Raw genomic sequence first — 22,173 nt, 5'->3', positions numbered from 1 at the left:
TTGATACTTACCAGCACTAGCTGCAGTGACCAAAGCAACGAAACAAGGTGCGCGAAATGATCTACGTCATAATGATTGACGGCCAGGGGGTGGAGCGTAGGAGGTTGGAGGGGACAGACGTCATCATCATGACCTTGCATGATGCTTGAGAAAAATCTTTATTGTCACTACATTGAATGCAAATAAAGAAGTTGCACTCTATGCTAAATTGCTGCAGGCAGACAGACAAGTTCCTCAATTGGAGAGTTATCTGGTAAGCAGCCTTAAATATAATATAATGAGTGTCAGATACTCTTTCCTATTTTTCCACAGCAGTAAGTTACTGTCTTGCAACAGTAGTACAGATTTCCTTACAATGTATCACACGTTAAACCACAGTCAAATCGAATCTACTTCAAACATCACAAAGGTATTGTGGGGTTACATAATGCACAGAGGGAAATATTATAGCTGGAAGTTATTCACTTTCATAGCCTAACCAGTCTGTGTGAAGACTTCAACTCACGTTGGGAGAGTTCATAAAATAGAACAGTTAATTTAGAAGTTAGGAAAGTATCACATTTTTATGACTGTTTTATGTGTTTCTTGAATCTTGATGATCTGGAGAAGACATCAGATGTGGAGAACATGCTGTTAGGTTTGAGTTATGCTTTTATATTTTAGGTTAGAGCTATCTGCTGACATGTCACAGATTTATTTTATAGATGGAACATACTCAGTAGAATTTAGAATGAATTCTATCTTACAATAAAAATAATAAGAGTTTTTTTTTTGTCATTTAGCAGACGCTCTTATCCAGAGCGACTTACAGTTAGTGAATGTATACATTATTATTATTTTATTTTTTTCATACTGTCGTCCCGTGGAAATCGAACCCACAACACATGCTCTACCAACTGAGCTACATCCTATTCCCTCCCCTACCCTGGACGACGCTGGGCCGATTGTGCGCTGCCCGGTCGCGGCCGGCTACGACAGAGCCTGGATTCGAACCAGGATCTCTAGACCACTGCGCCACTCGGGAGAGTTTCATAAACTTTCCTGGGAAGTTTCTCCTACCGTATGTAATGTTTCTCTGTCCTGGTAAATAATTAAGTGGGTGCTGACTTCAACCACATGGGGACAGACTTGAGACATTTTGGGCCTTTGTTCAATCCCTCAATTATATTAGAGAAGGTAGCCCTGTGAGAAAAGTAAACAGTGAATCTAATCCATTGTCAAAAGTCAGAGAGCATATGGTTGAATGATGTTCTCAGTCATAAAAAAACTGATTTGAAAGAAGTGCAAGCCCTACAGTGTTTGCAATTATACTAGATAACAACCATTAGTCCATCTTGCCTAGTGCAGAAAGACAAGGGAGTATAGTATTTCCATCCATATCAGCCTGGTAGAACCCACATCACACAGTTAAGGGTAGAAGGGGGAAAGAAGTATCTGAGTAATGGGAGTAGGCCAGGGGAGTAAACACAGATAACAGGAGTTTCTGAGTTGTAGGAGTTTTTTAAATATATTTTTTTATCACAGTCTACAGTATGACCACACAATACTATGACTAGTGCTTGTGTCAACATCAGGACTGGGTTGTGTCATGTTTGACGGCTTCTCCAGAACCTACTCAATCAATGTCTCCATGAAGATCAAAATAAAACGTATTGGATAACAAATAACCCATGCATAGTTAGGTCTATAGTAGATGCAGACCAGGGTTCAAATACATGTGTATTTGATTATTTGTTATTTAAATACTTACTTTCTGTGTATTTGAGTATTTTCAAATAATATGTCCAGAATCAACTACTTCTGTTGTAAGTATTTGAAATTATTTTCAAAAACGTTCCTATAAAAAGCCTACTATTTTAAATATACTTATTTCCAAATACAATGTTTCAAATACCAAACAGACCTGGGTTCAAATGCATGACAGTATTGAATATTTTCATATACAGTGCATGCCAATACTTTCTAAGTGTATTTCCAAATACATTCCAATATTCAACTACTTGTGTTTTTAAATAGAAAACTATCCAAATGCTTAGGCTACTTCCCAATGTCTTTGAACGCAATTACCAACACCCCACATATCTTTAAGATTTATATTTTTTTCTCTCCCTCATGAGGTGGGAGGATAATACAAGTTCAGAAAAGTAACAAATAAAGGTAGACCTACCAATTAGTTATAGTGTTTTTACTGATATCTATTTGGTTTATGAATTATGAAGTGATTAAAACTCAAAATTCTGTTACCAAATCTGTAAATAAAAATCAGTAATGGAAATATGCAAAGGAAGATATTGCATATTTCATTAACAATAATCCACATAATAATTCATATTTCCTGTTGCTGCAGGATTCTTTTCCTACTGTAGCAAACTGGCTCAAATTAAGATCCTGTTTTCTTCCTCTTGCAGTCCTCTGGTGGTCAAAGCAAGTGTGAAAACAGTCTAGACAACCCCTCCCTCTCTCTCTCCCTCTCGCTCTTCTTACCCACTGAGCACCGCCCGACACTGGATGTCCATGGAAGTTGAAAAGTAGTTGAAATTTGGCCAGTCCGCCCTGGCCTTGATTTCAACTTCCACAAACGTTGTTTTTTTTGGTCCAGTCCGGAACGGACCAAATCTGAACCAATCATAGACGTCTATGTTTCACAAGTTTGGACAGCACAGTAGAGCACAGTACAGTAAAGTAAAGTAAAACCATTTTTTTGTGGAGTTCAGTACAGTACACTCCTGTACTGTACAGTAGAGTAGACTAGAGTAGAGTTCAGTAGAGCACACTAGAGTTACAATATACTGTATTGTACTGTACTGATCTGTACTCTACTGTACTGTACTGTACTGAACTATACGCTACTCTTCTGTTATGTGCTTTACTGTACTGTACTGTACTCTACTGTGCTCTACTGTGCTGTACTTTGATGTCCAAACTTGTGAAACATTAACCTAACGTAACAGGCGTAAAAGAAACGCCTGAAACTAGGTTTTGACGAGAGAAGAAAAACGGTCAGGGGAGGTTCTCTTCAGCACTGTTCAACCAATCCAGTAAATGTGGAGAAGGAGTTAAGATGGGGTGTCGCCTTGTTAACGTCCAAACGCGGAAGTCGTGTCACAGGCTCTATGTCCATTTCCCCTGAAAACCGGAACATCCGGTTGTTGGGGGCTCAGCAGCGGATTGTGAAACATACAGTAGACGTCTATGATTGGTTCAGATTTGGTCCAACCAAATTTGGTCATGTTTGGGGGCAGAGCTCATTAAAATAATAGCCAGTGTGTAGAATAATGCCCAAATATGCAAAGGAGGATGTTGCTTATTTCTACATTTGTGTACCTATTCAGGCTATCAGGGACCCATTATGTAATTTCGTTAACGTAATTCTGTTACCGGGTGTAAAGCCATTTCACTTACTGTAGTTCAATAACCAAAAGAGATTATACCATTTTTTAAGTCAAGGTGTCATGTCATAGCTGACACCCCATTCTTTCTGCAGACATCTTTGAATCTTAATATTTTGGAGTTTTTGGAAAACGTGGTCACATAAATCTGCATCTGCACAGTTCTTCCAGTAAACGTGTTTTTGCTACATTTTCTGTGTAAATTGTTAAAAGTAGTCCTTGTACATAGAGTTGTATGGTTTGCTAAACTTTGAAATCAATGGTTTTTGTTTGCATTCATTTTAAAATGAAAAATCTGAGTCTCAGCATAATTCCAATACCATGTTGCTGTTGGGAGTAGTGAACTACATGTAGTTCAACTAGTAATTGAACTACATTTTGCAGTAGCTTGGTGGTAGTTGAACTAAATTAAAATCTTGGTAGTGTTTTCAGTAATTAGTTATTTTTTTGCCATGTAGCGGTGAAGCTAACTACTGGAACTACACACTACTTTTTTGCACAAAAAAAAAGAAAATACTGGTGAAGTTGGCAAGAATTTCTTTTCTTTTTCGACATGCCTTATTCTCACTTGAAACATAGTTGTTGTGTTTAGTAGGCCAAATTACACATTCTGGTAGCATCTGACTCAAGAGTGATATGTTCTTGCAATTTCTATTCTATGACATTTCAGATTTAGATATGATAATTTTTCACGAAACAGTTGAGATGTAGTGACTTACTCTTTCAAAGTAACTTTAGTTAAGTAAACTATATTTTTCTTAAGTGTAGCGTTAGTGTAGCTTAAAGGGCCAATCATGGACAGGGCTGGGGAAATGTAACCACTCTCAAATTCGTAGACAGAGCTATGGATGCAAGGACTGACCATCCATGAAACTGACAATCGATGAAATCCAAGAAATGTAACCATGTTTTGAGGCTTTATAGTGTTTGTTTGCATTTACTTTGTTTACAAACATTAGAGTAAAACAAGGTTATATTTGGGGTTCTGTTGGGGTATGACAGTTGAAATACGCACATGAGGCATTTATAAGTTATATTAATCAATAATGAATGGGTACATATCATACATTTATAAGTCCAAAAATGAATGTAGAAACTGGGCATTTCCATGTAAAAAGGCCCCATAAGCACTAACATGAAGTTCATATGAGTCCATCAAATTTGGCTTCAAATGAAAGCTAAGAGTCTATATTTTGGAGAAATTAAGGCATATATAAATGTTTCTACCATTTTCCATCCTAAAAAATAAGAATTAGCAAAGGCTTTTTTTATTTTTATTTCTGGTCAAACAGATGGAAAAGGGGCCTTAGAAAAACATCTAGCAAAAAAAGTCTTAAAAGGTATTAGAAATGAAAACAGAATAATGTTGAAGTAAAGACCCCTGCCAACTAATATCAACATTTATAATTAGTTTAACAGTTTATATATCCCCCTGGCGTGATTCATCACTCCAGAGAACGCGTTTCCACCGCTCCAGAGTCCAATGGCGGCGAGCTTTACACTACACCAGCCGACGCTTGGCATTGCGCATTGTGATCGGCTTGTGTGTGGTTGCTTGGCCATGGAAACCCATTTCATGAAGCTTCCGACGAACAGTTATTGTGCTGACGTTGCTTCCAGAGGCAGTTTGAACACCATAGTGAGTGTTGCAACCGAGGACAGACGATGTTTACGCACTATGCGCTTCAGCACTTCAGATGTTTCCACTTCACAATAACAGCACTTACAGTTGACCGGGGCAATTCTAGCATGGCTGTGTGCTCGATTTTATAGATCTGTCAGCAACGGGTGTGGCTGAAATAGCAGAATCCACTCATTTGAAGGGGTGTCCACATACTTTTGTATATATAGTGTAGCTCTTATGGGAATTCAACAAGCTCACAGAAACATCTTCATAGGGGTCTAACATCTACTGTATAGTAGAGAGCTCTGACAGAGAGGAAGGCCCCACCTTTCCTGTTCTGCAGGCACAGCAAAACACCAATACATGGAGCTGTTGTCATGGTGGCAGTGTAATTCCAGGGTGCCTGAAGCCACTAGTCATGGGATGATGGGCATACAGCATAGGGGCACTGTGAATCAACCTGCCAACTGAAACCAGACTGACACAAATGTATTGCTGGAATCCATTTAGTTATTGCACACTTAAATGTGATAAAATGGATTTAAAAGTCTCAATTATATACATATGTGGTCTTAATTATCTATGTAACAACAGATATCACATTTTCTGATATTTAATTGGGATATCAGAAAATTGCAATTTAATCGTGACTCATGCTTTAATGACAAATCACTATACAATGGCAATATGCTAATAAAGAAATAGGTTAGGCGGCCTACTCATTCTATTCATTTGAGCTATCATGTGTCCCTATGCATAAATTACAGAGCAGTGACATTGGGCGCATCACCAAAATAACTTTTGTTCAAGTGCGTTAACGCCCACACAGCACAGCACGATGCATCTTCATTTGTGGGGTCCTCATTGACAAGTCAGAACAATGGTGAGCTCCCCGCCGGCGCATGGCGGCACACTGAACCAAGCCTGCAATGTTGCTCTCATCGAAACGGACACAGATGGATAGTCTCGTTCAACCACTTGTTGCCCAGTATCTCGCTATGGGCTGCCAATCCAAAGAAAATGGACAAAATGAAAATGTGGGATCGAATGGAAAGGAAAAAGGACATTCGTAAGTTATTCTTTTATAACGAACTCCTTCCTGTGTTTGTGAATTAACTGAACAGGTTTATGGAGCGCATTACGTGCACAGATTAAATACATTTGAAACATACGCAATTTTGAAACCTTTATTGACACCGAATAAATATTTGAATCTTGTACAATTTTCCAATGTAGTCCTAATTTAAATCAGACACTTTTGGTGGTTCTTGGTCGTAGAAGAACTTGAGCACAACAATTCAGTGCGCTGCGATTTATAAAAGCATCAGCCAGTGCGCACAAAATGTGCACTCTCAAAACAGCTTATCTATAGCCTATTTGTTCTCTCCTTCGAATTGTATGCCATAGTTGAGTGTTTTTAAGTGCTATTTTAGCCTATAGTGTGGAAAGTGTATAGAACAAGTGCATGGTATCCTCTCTGTTTATCAGCCAACTAAATGTTCATTTAGTGCAACCCTGGTTCTCGAGTACCCCTAACAGTACACATTTTTATTGTAACCCTGGACAAACACACCTAACTCAATTTGTCAACTAATCATCAAGCCCTCACTGAGCTGAATTAGGTGTGTTTGTCCAGAGGTACAGCAAAAATGTGTACTGTTGGAGGTAGTTGAGGACCAGGGTTGGGGAAACACTGATTTAGTGTAGCCCATAATGGTAGTCGGGTAATCAACAATGATTTCCCCAAAGGGAAGTGAATGAGAACAATGAAAAATAGCACAGCTATGGTAACTGTAAGATACCTGGTATTAAGCATGTTTTAGTATTTTGTAATGAACCTGATAAGTGTTGTGTTAGTTGCAATATTTTTGGTACACTTATACCTACATTTTATTTGAGTGTGTGATTTTATTGTGTTGTATACTTCAATAGTGTATTGTTCACTGCATGCTGTGAAAGTCCTATCATATTTTTAATGTAGCCCATAATGGTAGTCGGTAATCAACAATGATTTCCCCAAAGGGAAGTGAATGAGAACAATGAAAAATAGCACAGCTATGGTAACTGTAAGATACCTGGTATTAAGCATGTTTTAGTATTTTGAAATGAACCTGATAAGTGTTGTGTTAGTTGCAATATTTTTGGTACACTTATACCTTCATTTTATTTGAGTGTGTGATTTTATTGTGTTGTATACTTCAATATTGTATTGTTCACTGCATGCTGTGAAAGTCCTATCATATTTTTAATGCCCCCCCCGTAACACACACCTCCCTCTATCTCACTCCCTCTCTCCTCCACTGCCCCTCCAGACGGCTCTGTCCGGGACCGGGATGTGGCTCCAGGTCTAAGGTCTGTCCGCCGGTGCCTGCCCGGCCTCAGCGGTTCAACAGGCCCAACCTGGCCCAGATGACCCAGGGCAAGGTCATGATGTCTCTGCCGGGACACTTCACAAAGGGGGCCAGCTGGGAGGAGCTGATCCAGGCCTGTATCCAGTCCTTTGGTGAGTCCCTGTGCTCTGAGCTGCTCTTGTGTTTCTGCCAGTAATACTATTGGTAACTAATGTGCTGCATATTTCGCTCTGTTATTTGAAAATTATTTCTGGCTCAGTCGGTAGAGCATGGCACTTGCAACGCCAAGGGTCATGGGTTCAATTTCTGCTGGGACCACCTTACGTAAATTGGATGCATGCATGACTAAGTCACTTTGGATAAAAGCGTCTGTTAAATCACATAAAAATATGTTGTTGTTTTTGGTTGCATGTAAAATTAGAAACATGCTTAATATTTCAGTTTGTTGTTGAGCTGTACAAAATGGTTGTGCAGGTCAGGATCATTGTCATTAGTTGTGCATGTCAGGTTAGAGCATCCGCTTCATTTGATCATTTTTAAATGGCGCTGAATGCTGAACCTCCGTTTATTTGAAATCAGTACGGTGAGTGTTTCCTGGAAGCACCTGTTTTTCTCGGCCTCTAGCTGTTTGATGTTAAGAGACACTGTCTCCATTAAACTGTCACCATTTACAAGGTATCTCTAACTAGCATATAGTGCTAAGTTGACACAAACAGACCACATTTGAAGACTTAAATGAACTAGCCTCTATTTGTTGTCTAACAACATGGTCGTCAGTCTTTGCTTTTGAGATGATAAGACAGTGATTGACATTAAGGTCTGGTTGCCCGAAGATTATGATCACTTGCCAGAAAATGTAAAGTAGCTATTTTCACCTACAGAATGGAGGAACCAGAAAGACCAGACTACTGGAATTTTGGTTGTTATCATTTAAAAAAAGCTCAGAGCAGGTTCAACTTTTGCGACTGCTCAGGTCACTTGCCCCGGGTAATAGGGCAACCCTTCATACCAATCCCTGTAAGACTATATAATTGTATGTGGATCCAACTATGCCTGCTATGAATATGAGATAACACAATCATTCAACAACTGAAGTACTGATTCAGTAGATGTGGAATGTGATTAAGCAAATCACATTAGTAATACATTAACTTTTCCCATTTACATGGATTTATATATTCTGTTTATTGGCTGCCAGGGCCGGCCCCAGGAATAAGCGACATAGGCTGTTGCCTAGTAACTCAGTCGGGATCTCAATTTACTGTTGAGAGTAAGAGTAGTAGAATTCACCAGGTGCAATTTGGAAATTTGGTTGTGCATAAGTCGTTTTTTCTCTTTTTATGTCAGTCACTGACAGTCACTCAATTAACCATGTAACAATTTATAGATTGGTAAGTTAGTCTAGCCAGCTATCTAAACTTGTAGTAATCATGGCCGAATAAAGATTGGACACGTGCCCATGGGCCCTGACCTCCAGGGGGCCCCCATTGATTTTGTATGTCACTCTCACTCCGATATCATTAACATGGCATAAGTCATGAAAACATTTGCTTTAACACTGCAAAAACTTCTCTCCACCCCATGGCAAAATGAAATTAGCTGTAAAACTGGAATTGTTTTCTCTCTGCCCAATGGCAAAATGAATAGAATTGCATGACATTTGTTATCAAATTCCAAAATGTTCTCTCTGCCCCATAGCAAAATGTGTAGAGCTGCATAAAACTGGCTTTAAAACTGCAAAAAAAATGTATATGCCCCATTGCAAAGTGTGTTGAATTGTAAGAAATTAACTTTAAAACGAAAATGTTTCTCTCCACCGTCAAGAGGGGAGCTACTAAAACATTTTGCCCGCGAGGTAGGTAGGTGGGGGGGGGCAACAAAATCTCGCCTAGGGCCCCCAAAAGGCTAAGGCCATCCCTGTTGGCTGCACTATAAATGCTGTCAAAAACCCGGTCAAGAAACCCTGTCAAATTAGAATCATGTGCTCTACGAAGTTGTCTGGAGTGCTCTCAAAGTTATGGTGATTATGTCTTTGAAGAGGCAAGCATTCAGATTGCCGTTGCTTGGAGACACAAATGGAGTGAAGAGAGAGTGATGAGGAGGTGGTACAATGGACTGAATACAGAAAGTGACATCCCCTACTTACAGTTACAGTATCTGTCAGCAAGAACAATAGCAGAATAATGGCTGGCTGTTCATTTAGGATATATATTTAAAAAAAAGATCAGCTAAGTTAATCAAGTGAGAGCAAGAAATTCAAATCCTCTCATTGGAATCTGGTCTAAAGTATGGAGATTAACAGGCAGGTGTTTTTAAATCCAGGTTAATATAAGGGACAAAATAGAGGTACCTAGTACAGAGGGGTCTAAGAGGGTTGAGTGCTCCCCAGCGGCTGCTGTCTCACATCAGAGGCTGACCCCCCAGGTCCTGGGGATCTGGCACCTTTTTCAAATGTGAGAGCATACGCAAGAGCTATTTGAAGGATTAGCTGGCAGCTGCTAGCCCAAAGGTCAGCTCCCCAAACGACCCTCCTCAGATGCTGACCACTCTTTGAAATGCAGAGGACCAAGGAGCGTGGATCAATATTGTTTGACATCATCATACACCCCCAAGTTCACACTCCACAGTTCCACTCACCCACATTGCCCGAAGTCTCTACGCAATCATAATGTTAATGGACAGCAATGGGCAGTGCATATATTTGAAGGCCTCAATCGTGGAAGACATTTTGAATGAAATGCATATTCCATATAAATCATGTATGATGCAGGCACACAACCTGTGAATGTCACAAAGAGATAAACCATGAGTCAGAGTATCCACTGCAGACTCGGATGTACTGTAGACACTGTGAAAAACCTTTATGTGCCTATGGCGGGCAATATATGTACACTTACAGAGCATCATGGCTGTCTGGGGGATTAAAGTAAGTTCCTGTACTCAGTAATGTATTGTTCTACATGTAGGCCTACAGCATGCTGGTACATGCAGTAGTGAGAGAACTATTGAAAGTGTGCAACTAATAATGAAATATAAATCTCTGGGGTCTCTTAGACCGTTCCTTACCGGTTCTTTCATGTGTACAGTAGAGATAAGCATCAGGCTGACGGAGGCAAAACAAAAGGATCATCCATCCCGTTAGCCCTGTTACTGTACCTCTCTGTCAAAACAAGGAAAGACTCCTTACACCGGGGCTTTCTGATGAATGCCTACGATAATAAAACCCCTCAAAGTAGGGCAACACTCCCTGCTCTTTGTTGTGTTTGTCATCATATCCCTCCTCCTATCCCAGTGCTGCCTGCTGCTGCTTTCCTAACTTTCCACAGTGAGTAAAACGGAGGGGATTTCCTCAGCAATTAGCCAAGTCTGGGTTAGCAGGGAGGTGTTGTGAAATGATCAAGCAATTGTTTACCTGGTAGTGAATCAAAACAGCTTCCTTGATATTTTAGGTCATTTTAGAGTACGTGTCAAACTCCACCCTTGTATTTGATTGATGAATTAAGGTCACTAATTAGTAAGGAACTCCCCTCACCTGGTTGTCTAAGTCTTCATTCAAAGGAAGAAAAAAAAGACTTGGCCCTCCGTGGAATGAGTTGGACACACCTGTTATAGAGCATGACTTGCTTACATGATTACAGCCATAAAAACAGCAATAAAACACTGTTCAGTTTGTTATAGTAGAGGAAGGATATAGTTTACTTGTTTTGCATCACTCCTTTTATACACTGTACAGTGACAGTATAATGTTTCAAAACTATTGATCTTCTAGATGTTTCTTTTTACTCTTGCCAGTTTTTTATTCTCTAAGATCACGTCTGTGTGTCATACTGACCTGGGAAGGTAACTTTTCATTGACATTGACCATTGGGGCGTTGTAGCCATTGTTTGGACGAGTAAACAGAACACTCCCATACCAGCGGTGCAGGATACGAGGACAGGATTAGCTGCCTGCTGAAGTATTATTATTTATTTTTATTTGACCTTTATTTGACCAGGTAAGCCAGTTGAGAACAAGTTCTCATTTACAACTGCGACCTGGCCAAGATAAAGCAAAGCAGTGTGATTAAAAACAACAACAACACAGAGTTACATATGGAATAAACAAAAACAAAATGTACAGTCAATAACGCAATAGAAAATCTATATACAGTGTGTGCAAATGTAATAAGTTATGGAGGTAAGGCAATAAATAGGCCATAGTGCAAAATAATTACAATTTAGTATTAACACTGGAGTGATAGATGTGCAGAAGATGATGTGCAAATGGAGATACTGGGGTGCAAATGAGCCAAATAAATAACAATATGGGGATGAGGTAGTTGGGTGGGCTAATTACAGATGGGCTGTGTACAGGTGCAGTGATCAGTTAGCTGCTCTGACAACTGATGCTTAGTTACAACTGAAGTTAGTGAGGGAGATAAGTGTCTCCAGTTTCAGAGATTTTTTGCCGTTCGTTCCAGTCATTTGCAGCAGAGAACTGGAAGGAATGGGGATGGAAGGCTTTGGGGATGACCAGTGAGATATACCTGCTGGAACGAATACTACGTGTGGGTGTTGCTATGGTGACCAATGATCTAAGATAAGGCGGGGATTTGCCTAGAAGTGATTTATAGATGACCTGGAGCCAGTGGGTTTGGCAACGAATATGTAGTGAGGGCCAGCCAACGAGAGTGTACAGGTCACAATGGTGGGTAGTATATGGGGCTTTGGTGACAAAACGGATGGCACTGTGATAGACTACATCCAATTTGCTGAGTAGAGTGTTGGAAGCTATTTTATAAATGACATCGCTGAAGTCAAGGATCGGTAGGATAGTCAGTTTTACGAGGGCATGTTTAGCAGCATGAGTGAAGGAGGCTTTGTTGCGAAATAGGAAGCCGATTCTAGATTTAACTTTGGATTGGAGATGCTTAATGTGAGTCTGGAAGGAGAGTTTACAGTCTAACCAGACACCTAGGTATTTGTAGTTGTCCACATATTCTAAGTCAGACCCGTCGAGAGTAGTGATTCTAGTCGGGCGGGCAGGTGCAAGCAGCGTTCGATTGAAAGTGACCCAGTGAGATAGATAACAAAGATTAGAAAGGATCATGTTGCCATGGTGTCTGTGGTATTTCAAGGAGATATGGGATAAGTGGGGACCCATGGAAACTGGAGTCCTTGTGTGGCATCAAAACAATGCCAGCTGCTTAGGTTCAAAGTTAAACACCATTTTAATGGTTTCGTCAAGGTGATCTCTTAGCCACGATTCGATTTCCAGAAAATCACTGTCAAATTGTTTACCTCTACCTGGAATGGAAGAGACAGGAAGTCTACACTCTTAGAGAAAAGGGTTTCAAAGGGATTATTTGGCTGACCCCATAGGATAACCTTTTTTGGTTCCTTGTAGAACCCTCTGTGGAAAGGGTTTTACATGGAACCCCACAAGAGTTCTACCTGGAACCAAAAAAGGTTATTCAAAGACAACCATGATAGTGAACCGCTTACTTATACACAACATGTTACAGCGGACCAATAAAATATAAGCATTTCTCAAGTAAGATCATTTGTAAAAGAAAGGCTAATGTAGTTAGAAATGGAATCTGCAATTGCTACTTTGCAGTGGTGTAAAGTACTTAAGTAAAAATACTTTAAAGTACTACTTGAAGTAGTTTTTGGGGGTATCTGTACTTCACTTTACTATTTATATTTTTTGACAACTTATACTTTTACTTCACTACATTCCTAAAGAAATAATGTACTTTTTACTCCATACATTTTCCCTGACACCCAAAAGTACTCGTAAAATTTTTTATGCTTAGCAGGACAGAAAACTGTCCAATTCACACACTTATCAAGAGAACATACCTGGTCATCCCTACTGCCTATTATCTGGCGGACTCACTAAACACACATGCTTTGTGTCTCAGTGTTGGAGTGTGCTCCTGGCTATCCGTAAATAAATAAAAACAAGAAAGTTGTGCCGTCTGGTATTGCTTAATATAAAGAATTTGAAATGATTCATACTTTTGATACTTAAGTATATTTGAGAAATTACATTTACTTTTGATACTTAAGTATATTTAAAATCAAATACTTTTAGACTTTTACTCAAGTAGTATTTTTTTGGGTGACTTTCACTTTTACTTGAGTCATTTTCTATTACGGTATCTTTACTTTTACTCAAGTATGACAATTGGGTACTTTTTCCACCACTGCTACTTTGTGGATACAGGTAACAATGTATTCCTTGAGATCTTTCCCACTGGGCACAAATGTCATTTCAACAACTAGTTTTGGTTTACATTTGGTTGAGTTGTCCAACTAACAGTGCATATATTTGTCCAACTAACTAGAACTCAACGTGAAAATATATTTATATATATTTTTTTATTTAACCTTTATTTAACCAGGTAAGACAGTTGAGAACAAGTTCTCATTTACAACTGCGACCTGGCCAAGATAAAGCATAGTAGTGCGATAAAAACAACAACACAGAGTTACATATGGGGTAAAAAAACATAAAGTAAAAAAATACACCAGAAAATATATATACAGTGTGTGCAAATGTAGCAAGTTATGGAGGTAAGGCAATAAATAGGCTATAGTGCAAAATAATTACAATTAGTATTAACACTGGAATGCTAGATGTGCAAGAGATTATGTGCAAATAGAGATACTGGGGTGCAAAAGAGCAAAATAAATAACAATATAGGGATGAGGTAGTTGGGTGGGCTAATTTCAGATGGGCTGTGTACAGGTGCAGTGATCTGTAAGGTGCTCTGACAACTGATGCTTAAAGTTAGTGAGGGGGATAAGAGTCTCCAGCTTCAGAACAGTTAAACAACACAATGTAACTCCAAGTCAATCACACTTCTGTGAAATCAAACTGTCCACTTAGGAAGCAACACTGATTGACAATACATTTCACATGCTGTTGTGCAAATGGAATAGACAACAGGTGGAAATTATAGGCAATTAGCAAGACACCCCCAATAAAGGACTGGTTTTGCAGGTGGTGACCACAGACCACTTCTCAGTTCCTATGCTTCCTGGCTGATGTTTTGGTCACTTTTGAATGCTGGCGGTGCTTTCACTCTAGTGGTAGCATGAGACGGAGTCTACAACCCACACAAGTGGCTCAGGTAGTGCAGCTCATCCAGGATGGCACATCAATGCGAGCTGTGGCAAGAAGGTTTGCTTTGTCTGTCAGCGTAGTGTCCAGAGCATGGAGGCGCTACCAGGAGACAGGCCAGTACATCAGGAGACGTGGAGGAGGCCGTGGGGAGGGCAACAACCCAGCAGCAGGACCGCTACCTCCGCCTTTGTGCAAGGAGGAGCAGGAGGAGCACTGCCAGAGCCCTGCAAAATGACCTCCAGCAGGCCACAAATGTGCATGTGTCTGCTCAAACGGTCAGAAACAGACTCCATGAGGGTGGTATGAGGGCCCGACGTCCACAGGTGGGGGTTGTGCTTACAGCCCAACACCGTGCAGGACGTTTGGCATTTGCCAGAGAACACCAAGATAGGCAAATTCGCCACTGGCGCCCTGTGCTCTTCATAGATGAAAGCAGGTTCACACTGAGCACATGTGACAGACGTGACAGAGTCTGGAGAACGTTCTGCTGCCTACAACATCCTCCAGCATGACCGGTTTGGCGGTGGGTCAGTCATGGTGTGGGGTGGTATATTTTTGGGGGGCCGCACAGCCCTCCATGTGCTCGCCAGAGGTAGCCTGACTGCCATTAGGTACCGAGATGAGATCCTCAGACCCCTTGTGAGACCATATGCTGGTGCGGTTGGCCCTGGGTTCCTCCTAATGCAAGACAATGCTAGACCTCATGTGGCTGGAGTGTGTCAGCAGTTCCTGCAAGAGGAAGGCATTGATGCTATGGACTGGCCCACCTGTTCCCCAGACCTGAATCCAATTGAGCACATCTGGGACATCATGTCTCGCTCCATCCACCAACGCCACGTTGCACCACAGACTGTCCAGGAGTTGGCGGATGCTTTAGTCCAGGTCTGGGAGGAGATCCCTCAGGAGACCATCCGCCACCTCATCAGGAGCATGCCCAGGCGTTGTAGGTAGGTCATACAGGCACGTGGAGGCCACACACACTACTGAGCCTCATTTGGACTTGTTTTAAGGACATTACATCAAAGTTGGATCAGCCTGTAGTGTGGTTTTCCACTTTAATTTTGAGGGTGACTCCAAATCCAGACCTCCATGGGTTGATAAATTTGATTTCCATTGATAATTTTTGTGTGATTTTGTTGTCAGCACATTCAACTATGTAAAGAAAAAAGTATTTAATAAGATTATTTCATTCATTCAGATCTAGGATGTGTTGTTTAAGTGTTCCCTTTATTTTTTTTAGCAGTGTATAATGTCACCATGTCATTGGATTTAGGTTTAAAGTTTGGTGGAAAAAAAGACAAAATGCCCTTATATATATATATATATTTTTTAATCCAATTAGTTTTCTATGTTTTTTTTGTTGTGAAAATGACGTTTTTCAGTTTTTGCCTTGTGGGTTTCCACATTGTCATATATATTTTTTTATCTCCAGTGCCTCTAGGGACAAAGCTGTTAGAGTAGATGACAGAGATGGTGGCTGCAGGACCCTGTGATGTCAGTAGTGTTAGCAGAGTTAGGGGAGGTGGTCACAAAGACAGGAAGTGAGATAAGACAGAGAAAAGTAGACAACACCACCACAGGAAAGGCAGCTTGTCAAGCATGACCTCACTACATTAGAGATAGAAGGGGAATTGGTAAAAGTAGTTGTACTTAGATGACAATGCTATCACACATGCCATTTATTTTTATACATGTCCGTTACCCAATGACTAAATACATTTGAGATTTGCATTTGGCACATTATTGTGCTCATGGTTGATTTCTATCATTCTTTTTCTGTTATTGCATGACTTTGCAGACTTGTGGCTGAAAGAAATCAGGTAGTTTTAATGTCTACATCCCCTTGTTTTGTTGACATTGATTCTGTAGCATGACATGACTGATAGATGTAGTTATCCAAGAGCTACAGTATCATTGGACATTCATTTTCTTGTCCATATGCAATCTCAACCATCTATAGTACAGTGTTGGCATTGTGATGTGCAACAGAATGTCTGTTGACGTGCTCCATGTGTTGTGGTCCTCTGTAGCTCAATTGGTAGAGCATGGCGCTTGTAACGCCAGGGTAGTGGGTTCGATCTCCGGGACCACCCATACGTGAAAATGTATGCACACATGACTGTAAGTTGCTTTGTATAAAAGCGTCTGCTAAATGGCATATTATTATTCCAGATGCAGAGGGCTGTGTGTATGGGAGCAGTCACCTGATGAACATCACCCTGACCATGCACCGACTCCTCATGTCCTCCAGTGACCTCCTGGAGAAACTCACCTCCCTATATCCTTTACCAAGCAGACCCAATGCTCTGCGGCTGCTCCACTACAGCCAAAACTATGATTGAGTTGGCACAAGGACCTGACCAATCTGTTGTGCCAAACATAACACAGGATCTTTACCGGCTGTGCAGCACTGTTTTGTGATTTGGTTGTCAGTAGCAACGGCCAATTAAGATCCAACTTGGCTGACAAGGTGCCATGCCATCGACGCCTCACTCCTCCAATCAATGTGACTGTCAGTGGCAATATGTGTGCACCCCAATTTCGTATTACTGTACTTTAGATCTTTGCTAGCTCCAGTACACATCACCATGTTCTGTTTCAAATCCAGTGTCTTCCAGGTACCTTACATTCTTGTTCTATTACAATCTTAGCTGCACAGGACCATTCGAAAAGCACGAATCATCCCAATTTAATTCCCCCACTTCAGGTCTGGTTTAAAAAGGTAACTCTAGAAGCCTATTTTCTGTTTTAAATGAGCGGTATATAATCTAGGCCTCCATTCAACAAAGAGCTCTGACGTCACAGAGCCTAGAGGAGCAGCAGGACTGGCCCAGTGAGGAGGGAACTAAGGCTAGGGGCTTCAGGTATTAATGAGCTCTTCCCAGACTGACGTCCTTTTCAGATAAATGCACAGCCTCTCAGCTGCCCAAGGAGGCTCGCTCACCAAAACCCACGTCACACCTCAAGATGCACAATGTGTCCTGCCCTCTATTTTTAACCCCTGGGCTCGTTCTGAGCCTAGGACTCAGAAGCATGTACCAAATATTGTTAAGATTGGGTTAGGAACAAGGGAAAGCACTGGAGCCATTAATGCCATTTATTGTAAACACAATCTGGCTTTGGGATGGTGTGGACAGCTCTTGAGCTCCCATGATGCAATTAGCCTTTTTATGTGCATCACTTCAAGCTGATTTCTGCCAATAGAGTGCTGTGGCGAGGCTTACAGTGCCTGGCTATTTTTACCCCTGTTATATATAATAAGAAGAATGGAGATGTTTTTTAGTTTCGATTAATACAATCCCCCAGAGATTCTGGTCACTCTGTACTTACCGAGCATATGGCACAGCAGCTTAGGTAATAAACTGTTCTCACACTCAAAGCCATTGGGAGGTAAAAGTATCATTAAGTGAGCTGTGTTTTTACCTGGTTGAGAGAACATGTTTTTACTAAATAAAAGGGTCCTCTGCCAGCACATTTAATACACAGTCTGTTTTGGTAGGAATAGTGAATGTGTGTTGGGCACGTTTAACAGACACACCAAAGCATCCAAGGAATCCAACCCATAGCCCTGTAAACACCATATTTCAACCAACTGAGCTATTGGAACACCAGAATGATTCACTTGCTGATGCTCCTAACCAGTTTTCCCATTTGTGATCGCCTCCTCCCACACCACCAAATGTCACATCTATTCGCCTTTTAGTTTCCCTATTGATGACTTTCCTGCACTAAATATAATAAACACCAATTTGGAATTGTTTACTTAGATCAGGTGTGTCAAACTCCATGGAGGGCCTAGTGTCTGCTGGTCTTTGGTTTTTCCTTTCAATTAAGACCAAGACAACCAGGTGAGGGGAGTTCCTTACTAATCAGTGACCATAATTCATCAATCAAGTACAAGGGTGGAGCAAAAACCTGCAGACACTCGGCCCTCCGTAGAATGAGTTTGACACGGGACTTAGATGAATAGAAATGAATAGACACTTTGTCCTGCACAGTGATCCAGATCGTTTATTCACTAACAAATCCCACATACAGTTCCTGGTCTCTTCCCTGACTCTAAACAATGTGCACATGTTTTAATATACCAGTGAATCATAATGTATCCTTAACTTGAGTTGTTACATTTAAAAGCACCCTGGAGAATGAGCAGTCCACAGAATGTGAGAGGATCTGCTACTTCATCAGGTAAGTGTGTGTTCCCCGTGCAGTGGTCCTGATCCTGTCACTACCACAGGGCCTGTTGGGGTCCACTAAGGTCTCCACACAATACCTCACTGTTCAATCATTCTTATGAAAGAGCTTATGAAATCCACTTATCACCTAATAATACAATGGTTTAGGTCATGCTATTATTGCATTTACTTTAAACTATAGTGTTGATTTAATTGTGGTAAACAATCTATTTTCTATCTATTTCAGGTATTGGATCCAGGAGTTCTGGACAATGTTCCGGTTGCACAGCAGCCTGTCAGACTCCATGGAGCAGTTCCAGGATCTGATCAGAGATCAGGGCCAGGAGAGGCTGTGCCCTCTGTTGCAGACTAAATGGATGTAAGTATCCCCGGTATATTACTGAACATAATTAATGTCTCTCTGGCTTAACATTCATGCTGATGTAATAGTTTCAAATTATGCCTGTGTAGTACACTATATATACAGAAGTATGTGGACACCCCTTCAAGTTAGTGGATTCGGCTATTTCAGCCACACCCGTTCAGCCACACAGCCATGCAATCTCCATAGACAAACATTGGCAGTAAAATGGCCTTAGTGAAGAGCTCAGTGACTTTCAACGTGGCTCCGTCATAGGATGCCACCTTTCCAACGAGTCAGTTCGTAAAATTTCTACCCTGCAAGAGCTGCCCCGGTCAACTGTAAGTGCTGTTACTGTGAATTGGAAACGTCTAGAAGCAACAATGGCTCAGCCGCGAAGTGGTAGGTCACACAAGCTCACAGAAAGGGACTGCTGAGTGCTGAAGCGAGTAACGCGTAAAAATCACCTGTTCTTGGTTGCAACACTCACTACAGAGTTCCAAACTGCCTCTGGAAGCAACGTCAGCACAATAACTGTTCATCGGGAACTTCATGAAATGGGTTTCCTTGGCCAAGCAGCCTCACACAAGCCTAAGATCACCATGCGCAATGCCAAGCGTCGGCTGGAGTGGTGTAAAGCTCGCCGCCATTGGGTTCTGGAGCAGTGGAAACGCGTTCTTTGGAGTGATGAATCACGCTTCACCATCTGTCAGTCCAACTGACTAATCTTGGTTTGGCGGATGCTAGGAGAACGCTACCTGCCCAAATGCATAGTGCCAACTGTACTAGTTTGGTGGAGGAGGAATAATGGTATGGGGCTGTTTTTCATGGTACAGGCTAGGCCCTTAGTTCCAGTGAAGGGAAATCTTAACGCTACAGCATACAATGACATTCTAGACGATTCTGTGGCAACAGTTTGGGAAAGTCCCTTTCCTGTTTCAGCATGACAATGCCCCGGTACACAAACCGAGGTCCATACAAAAATGGTTTGTCGAGATCGGTGTTGAAGAACTTGACTGGCCTGCACAGAGCCCTGACCTCAACCCCATCTAACACCTTTGGGATGAATTGGAACACTGATTGCGAGCCAGGCCTAAGTGGCCAACATCAGTGCCCGACCTCACTAATGCTTTTGTGGCTGAATGGAAGCAAGTCCCTGCATCAATGTTACAACATCTAGTGGAAAGCCTTCCAAGAAGAGTGGAGGCTGTTATAGCAGCAAAGGGGGGACCAACTCCATATTAATGCCAATGATTTTGGAATGAGATGCTCGACGAGCAGGTGTCCACATACTTTTATTCATATAGTGTACCTCTGTATTTCCTGTCTATGTTGTTTACCATGTTGTGTCTCAGAAATGACAGGCACTGGTCTCAGAAGCCCAGTCAGAGGATCAAGGCTAGCAGAAGTAAGAAGAGGAAAGTGTCTCTGCTGTTTGATCACCTGGAGCCCATTGAGCTGGCTGAGCACCTCACCTACCTGGAGTTCAAGTCCTTCTGTAGAATATCAGTGAGTAGAGTCCCAATCCGCCTGTATGTGATCAAATGACTTGACATTGGGAAGAATCTCATAGCACATACTCTCTACTTTAGGTATTGCAATGCATTCCAAATGTGTTCCGCCAACCTCTGTCCTTTTAGCAAAATGAGTCAGCATATGCTTTATTATTTCTGCCAGTTTGTAGACTACCAGAACTACATCCGCAGCTGCTGCATGAAGGACAACCCCATGATGGAACGTTCCATTACATTGTGTAATGGTATCTCCCAGTGGGTGCAGCTCATGGTTCTGAGTCGGCCTACAGCTCAGCTGAGAGCAGAGGTCTTCACCAAGTTCATCCATGTGGCTCAGGTATGGCCCTAACTATTCCTCCTCCTCCTTATCTATCATAGACTAACACTCTCTCTCTACAGTTTATGTATAAAAAAATAAAAAAATGTCCACATACAAGGTGTTTAGCTTCCATGTTTTGTACCCTCTTAAAGAGTGTTTGTTCATTGTGTATATCCGGTACCCTTTCCTCGGCTTAAGCTAATGCATGTCTACTATCTCGTACAGTACAGTGAGACCTACCTACTGCTGAGCTGCAGAAGCACCATCATTTGTAGTTACATAATGCATATTAAAAGAGGGCTGCTAATGACTCTCAAGAGTTCCATGATGGGCTTTTAGTGCATCAAAGATGCTTGCTAACAGAGAATGTGTGCTCTGAATATTAACAAAGTACAGGCCATCCGCACTAATGGATTTATCAGGTGAAACACTGACACTCAAGTGCTAGCAAGTATACCATGGAAAAATGGATCAAGTCTGGTTTATTATGCCTCTTCACCACTTTATTCACATGCAAAGCTGTATCCTGAAAAGTGATGACGAGCTGAGAGAGTTGGATGGAGAGGCCAAACTCTGGAGAATCTCTCTAGGTTACATTAAAGGGATACTTCAGGATTTTGGCAATGAGAGAGTCAGATGAACTCGTGGATATCATTTTTAGGTTTCTGTGTCCAGTATGAAGGAAGTTAGAGGTAGTATGCTAGCAGATACCATAGACTTCATGTCATTGCACTAGCGCTAGTTAGCATTGGCTCACGAAACTACCTCTAACTTCCTTCATACTGGACACAGAAACCTAAAAATGATATCCACGAGTTAATCTGACTCTGGGGAAGAAGATAAAGGTCATCATTGCCAAAATCCTGAAGTATCTCTTTAATGCACTAATCAGATGCTGCTCCTCTACCTTCTCTTAATGTATTCCAAATTGTAGACCTGCACCAGGCTGGGAAGACTGAATCTGCAATAGGTAAGCAGCTTGGTTTGAAGAAATCAACTGTGGGAGCAATTATTAGGAAATGGAAGACATACAAGACCACTGATAATCTCCCTCAATCTGGGGCTCCACGCAAGATCTCACCTCGTGGGGTCAAAATGATCACAAGAACGGTGAGCAAAAATCCCAGAACCACACGGGGGGACCTAGTGAATGACCTGCAGAGAGCTGGGACCAAAGTAACAAAGCCTACCATCAGTAACACACTGCGCCGCCAGGGACTCAAATCCTGCAGTGCCAGACGTGTCCCCCTGCTTAAGCCAGTACATGTCCAGGCCCGTCTGAAGTTTGCTAGAGTGCATTTGGATGATCCAGAAGAGGATTGGGAG

At 41.4% G+C, this 22,173-nt stretch overlaps 1 protein-coding gene across 2 annotated transcripts in view; it reads left to right on the top strand.

Annotated features, from left to right (window-relative positions):
- The first annotated feature begins 5,870 nt into the window (after positions 1 to 5,870).
- Positions 5,871 to 22,173, top strand: part of LOC121539267 (RAS guanyl-releasing protein 1) — a 33,842-nt gene continuing 17,539 nt past the window's right edge. For both annotated transcript variants that reach the window (XM_041847630.2, XM_045207495.1), the window contains exons 1-7: positions 5,871 to 6,082; positions 7,326 to 7,516; positions 16,651 to 16,756; positions 18,604 to 18,666; positions 18,901 to 19,032; positions 20,370 to 20,523; positions 20,692 to 20,865. In XM_041847630.2, coding sequence (XP_041703564.2) covers positions 5,943 to 6,082; positions 7,326 to 7,516; positions 16,651 to 16,756; positions 18,604 to 18,666; positions 18,901 to 19,032; positions 20,370 to 20,523; positions 20,692 to 20,865 — 960 coding nt within the window. In that variant the 5' untranslated portion in view covers positions 5,871 to 5,942. The remainder of the gene's footprint in view (positions 6,083 to 7,325; positions 7,517 to 16,650; positions 16,757 to 18,603; positions 18,667 to 18,900; positions 19,033 to 20,369; positions 20,524 to 20,691; positions 20,866 to 22,173) is intronic.

This window comes from Coregonus clupeaformis, chromosome 25 (genome assembly GCF_020615455.1).
Source record: "Coregonus clupeaformis isolate EN_2021a chromosome 25, ASM2061545v1, whole genome shotgun sequence".
Lineage (NCBI taxonomy): Eukaryota > Metazoa > Chordata > Actinopteri > Salmoniformes > Salmonidae > Coregonus > Coregonus clupeaformis.
Note: the sequence above shows the minus strand (reverse complement) of the source record. Positions and strands in the feature narration are given on the sequence as shown.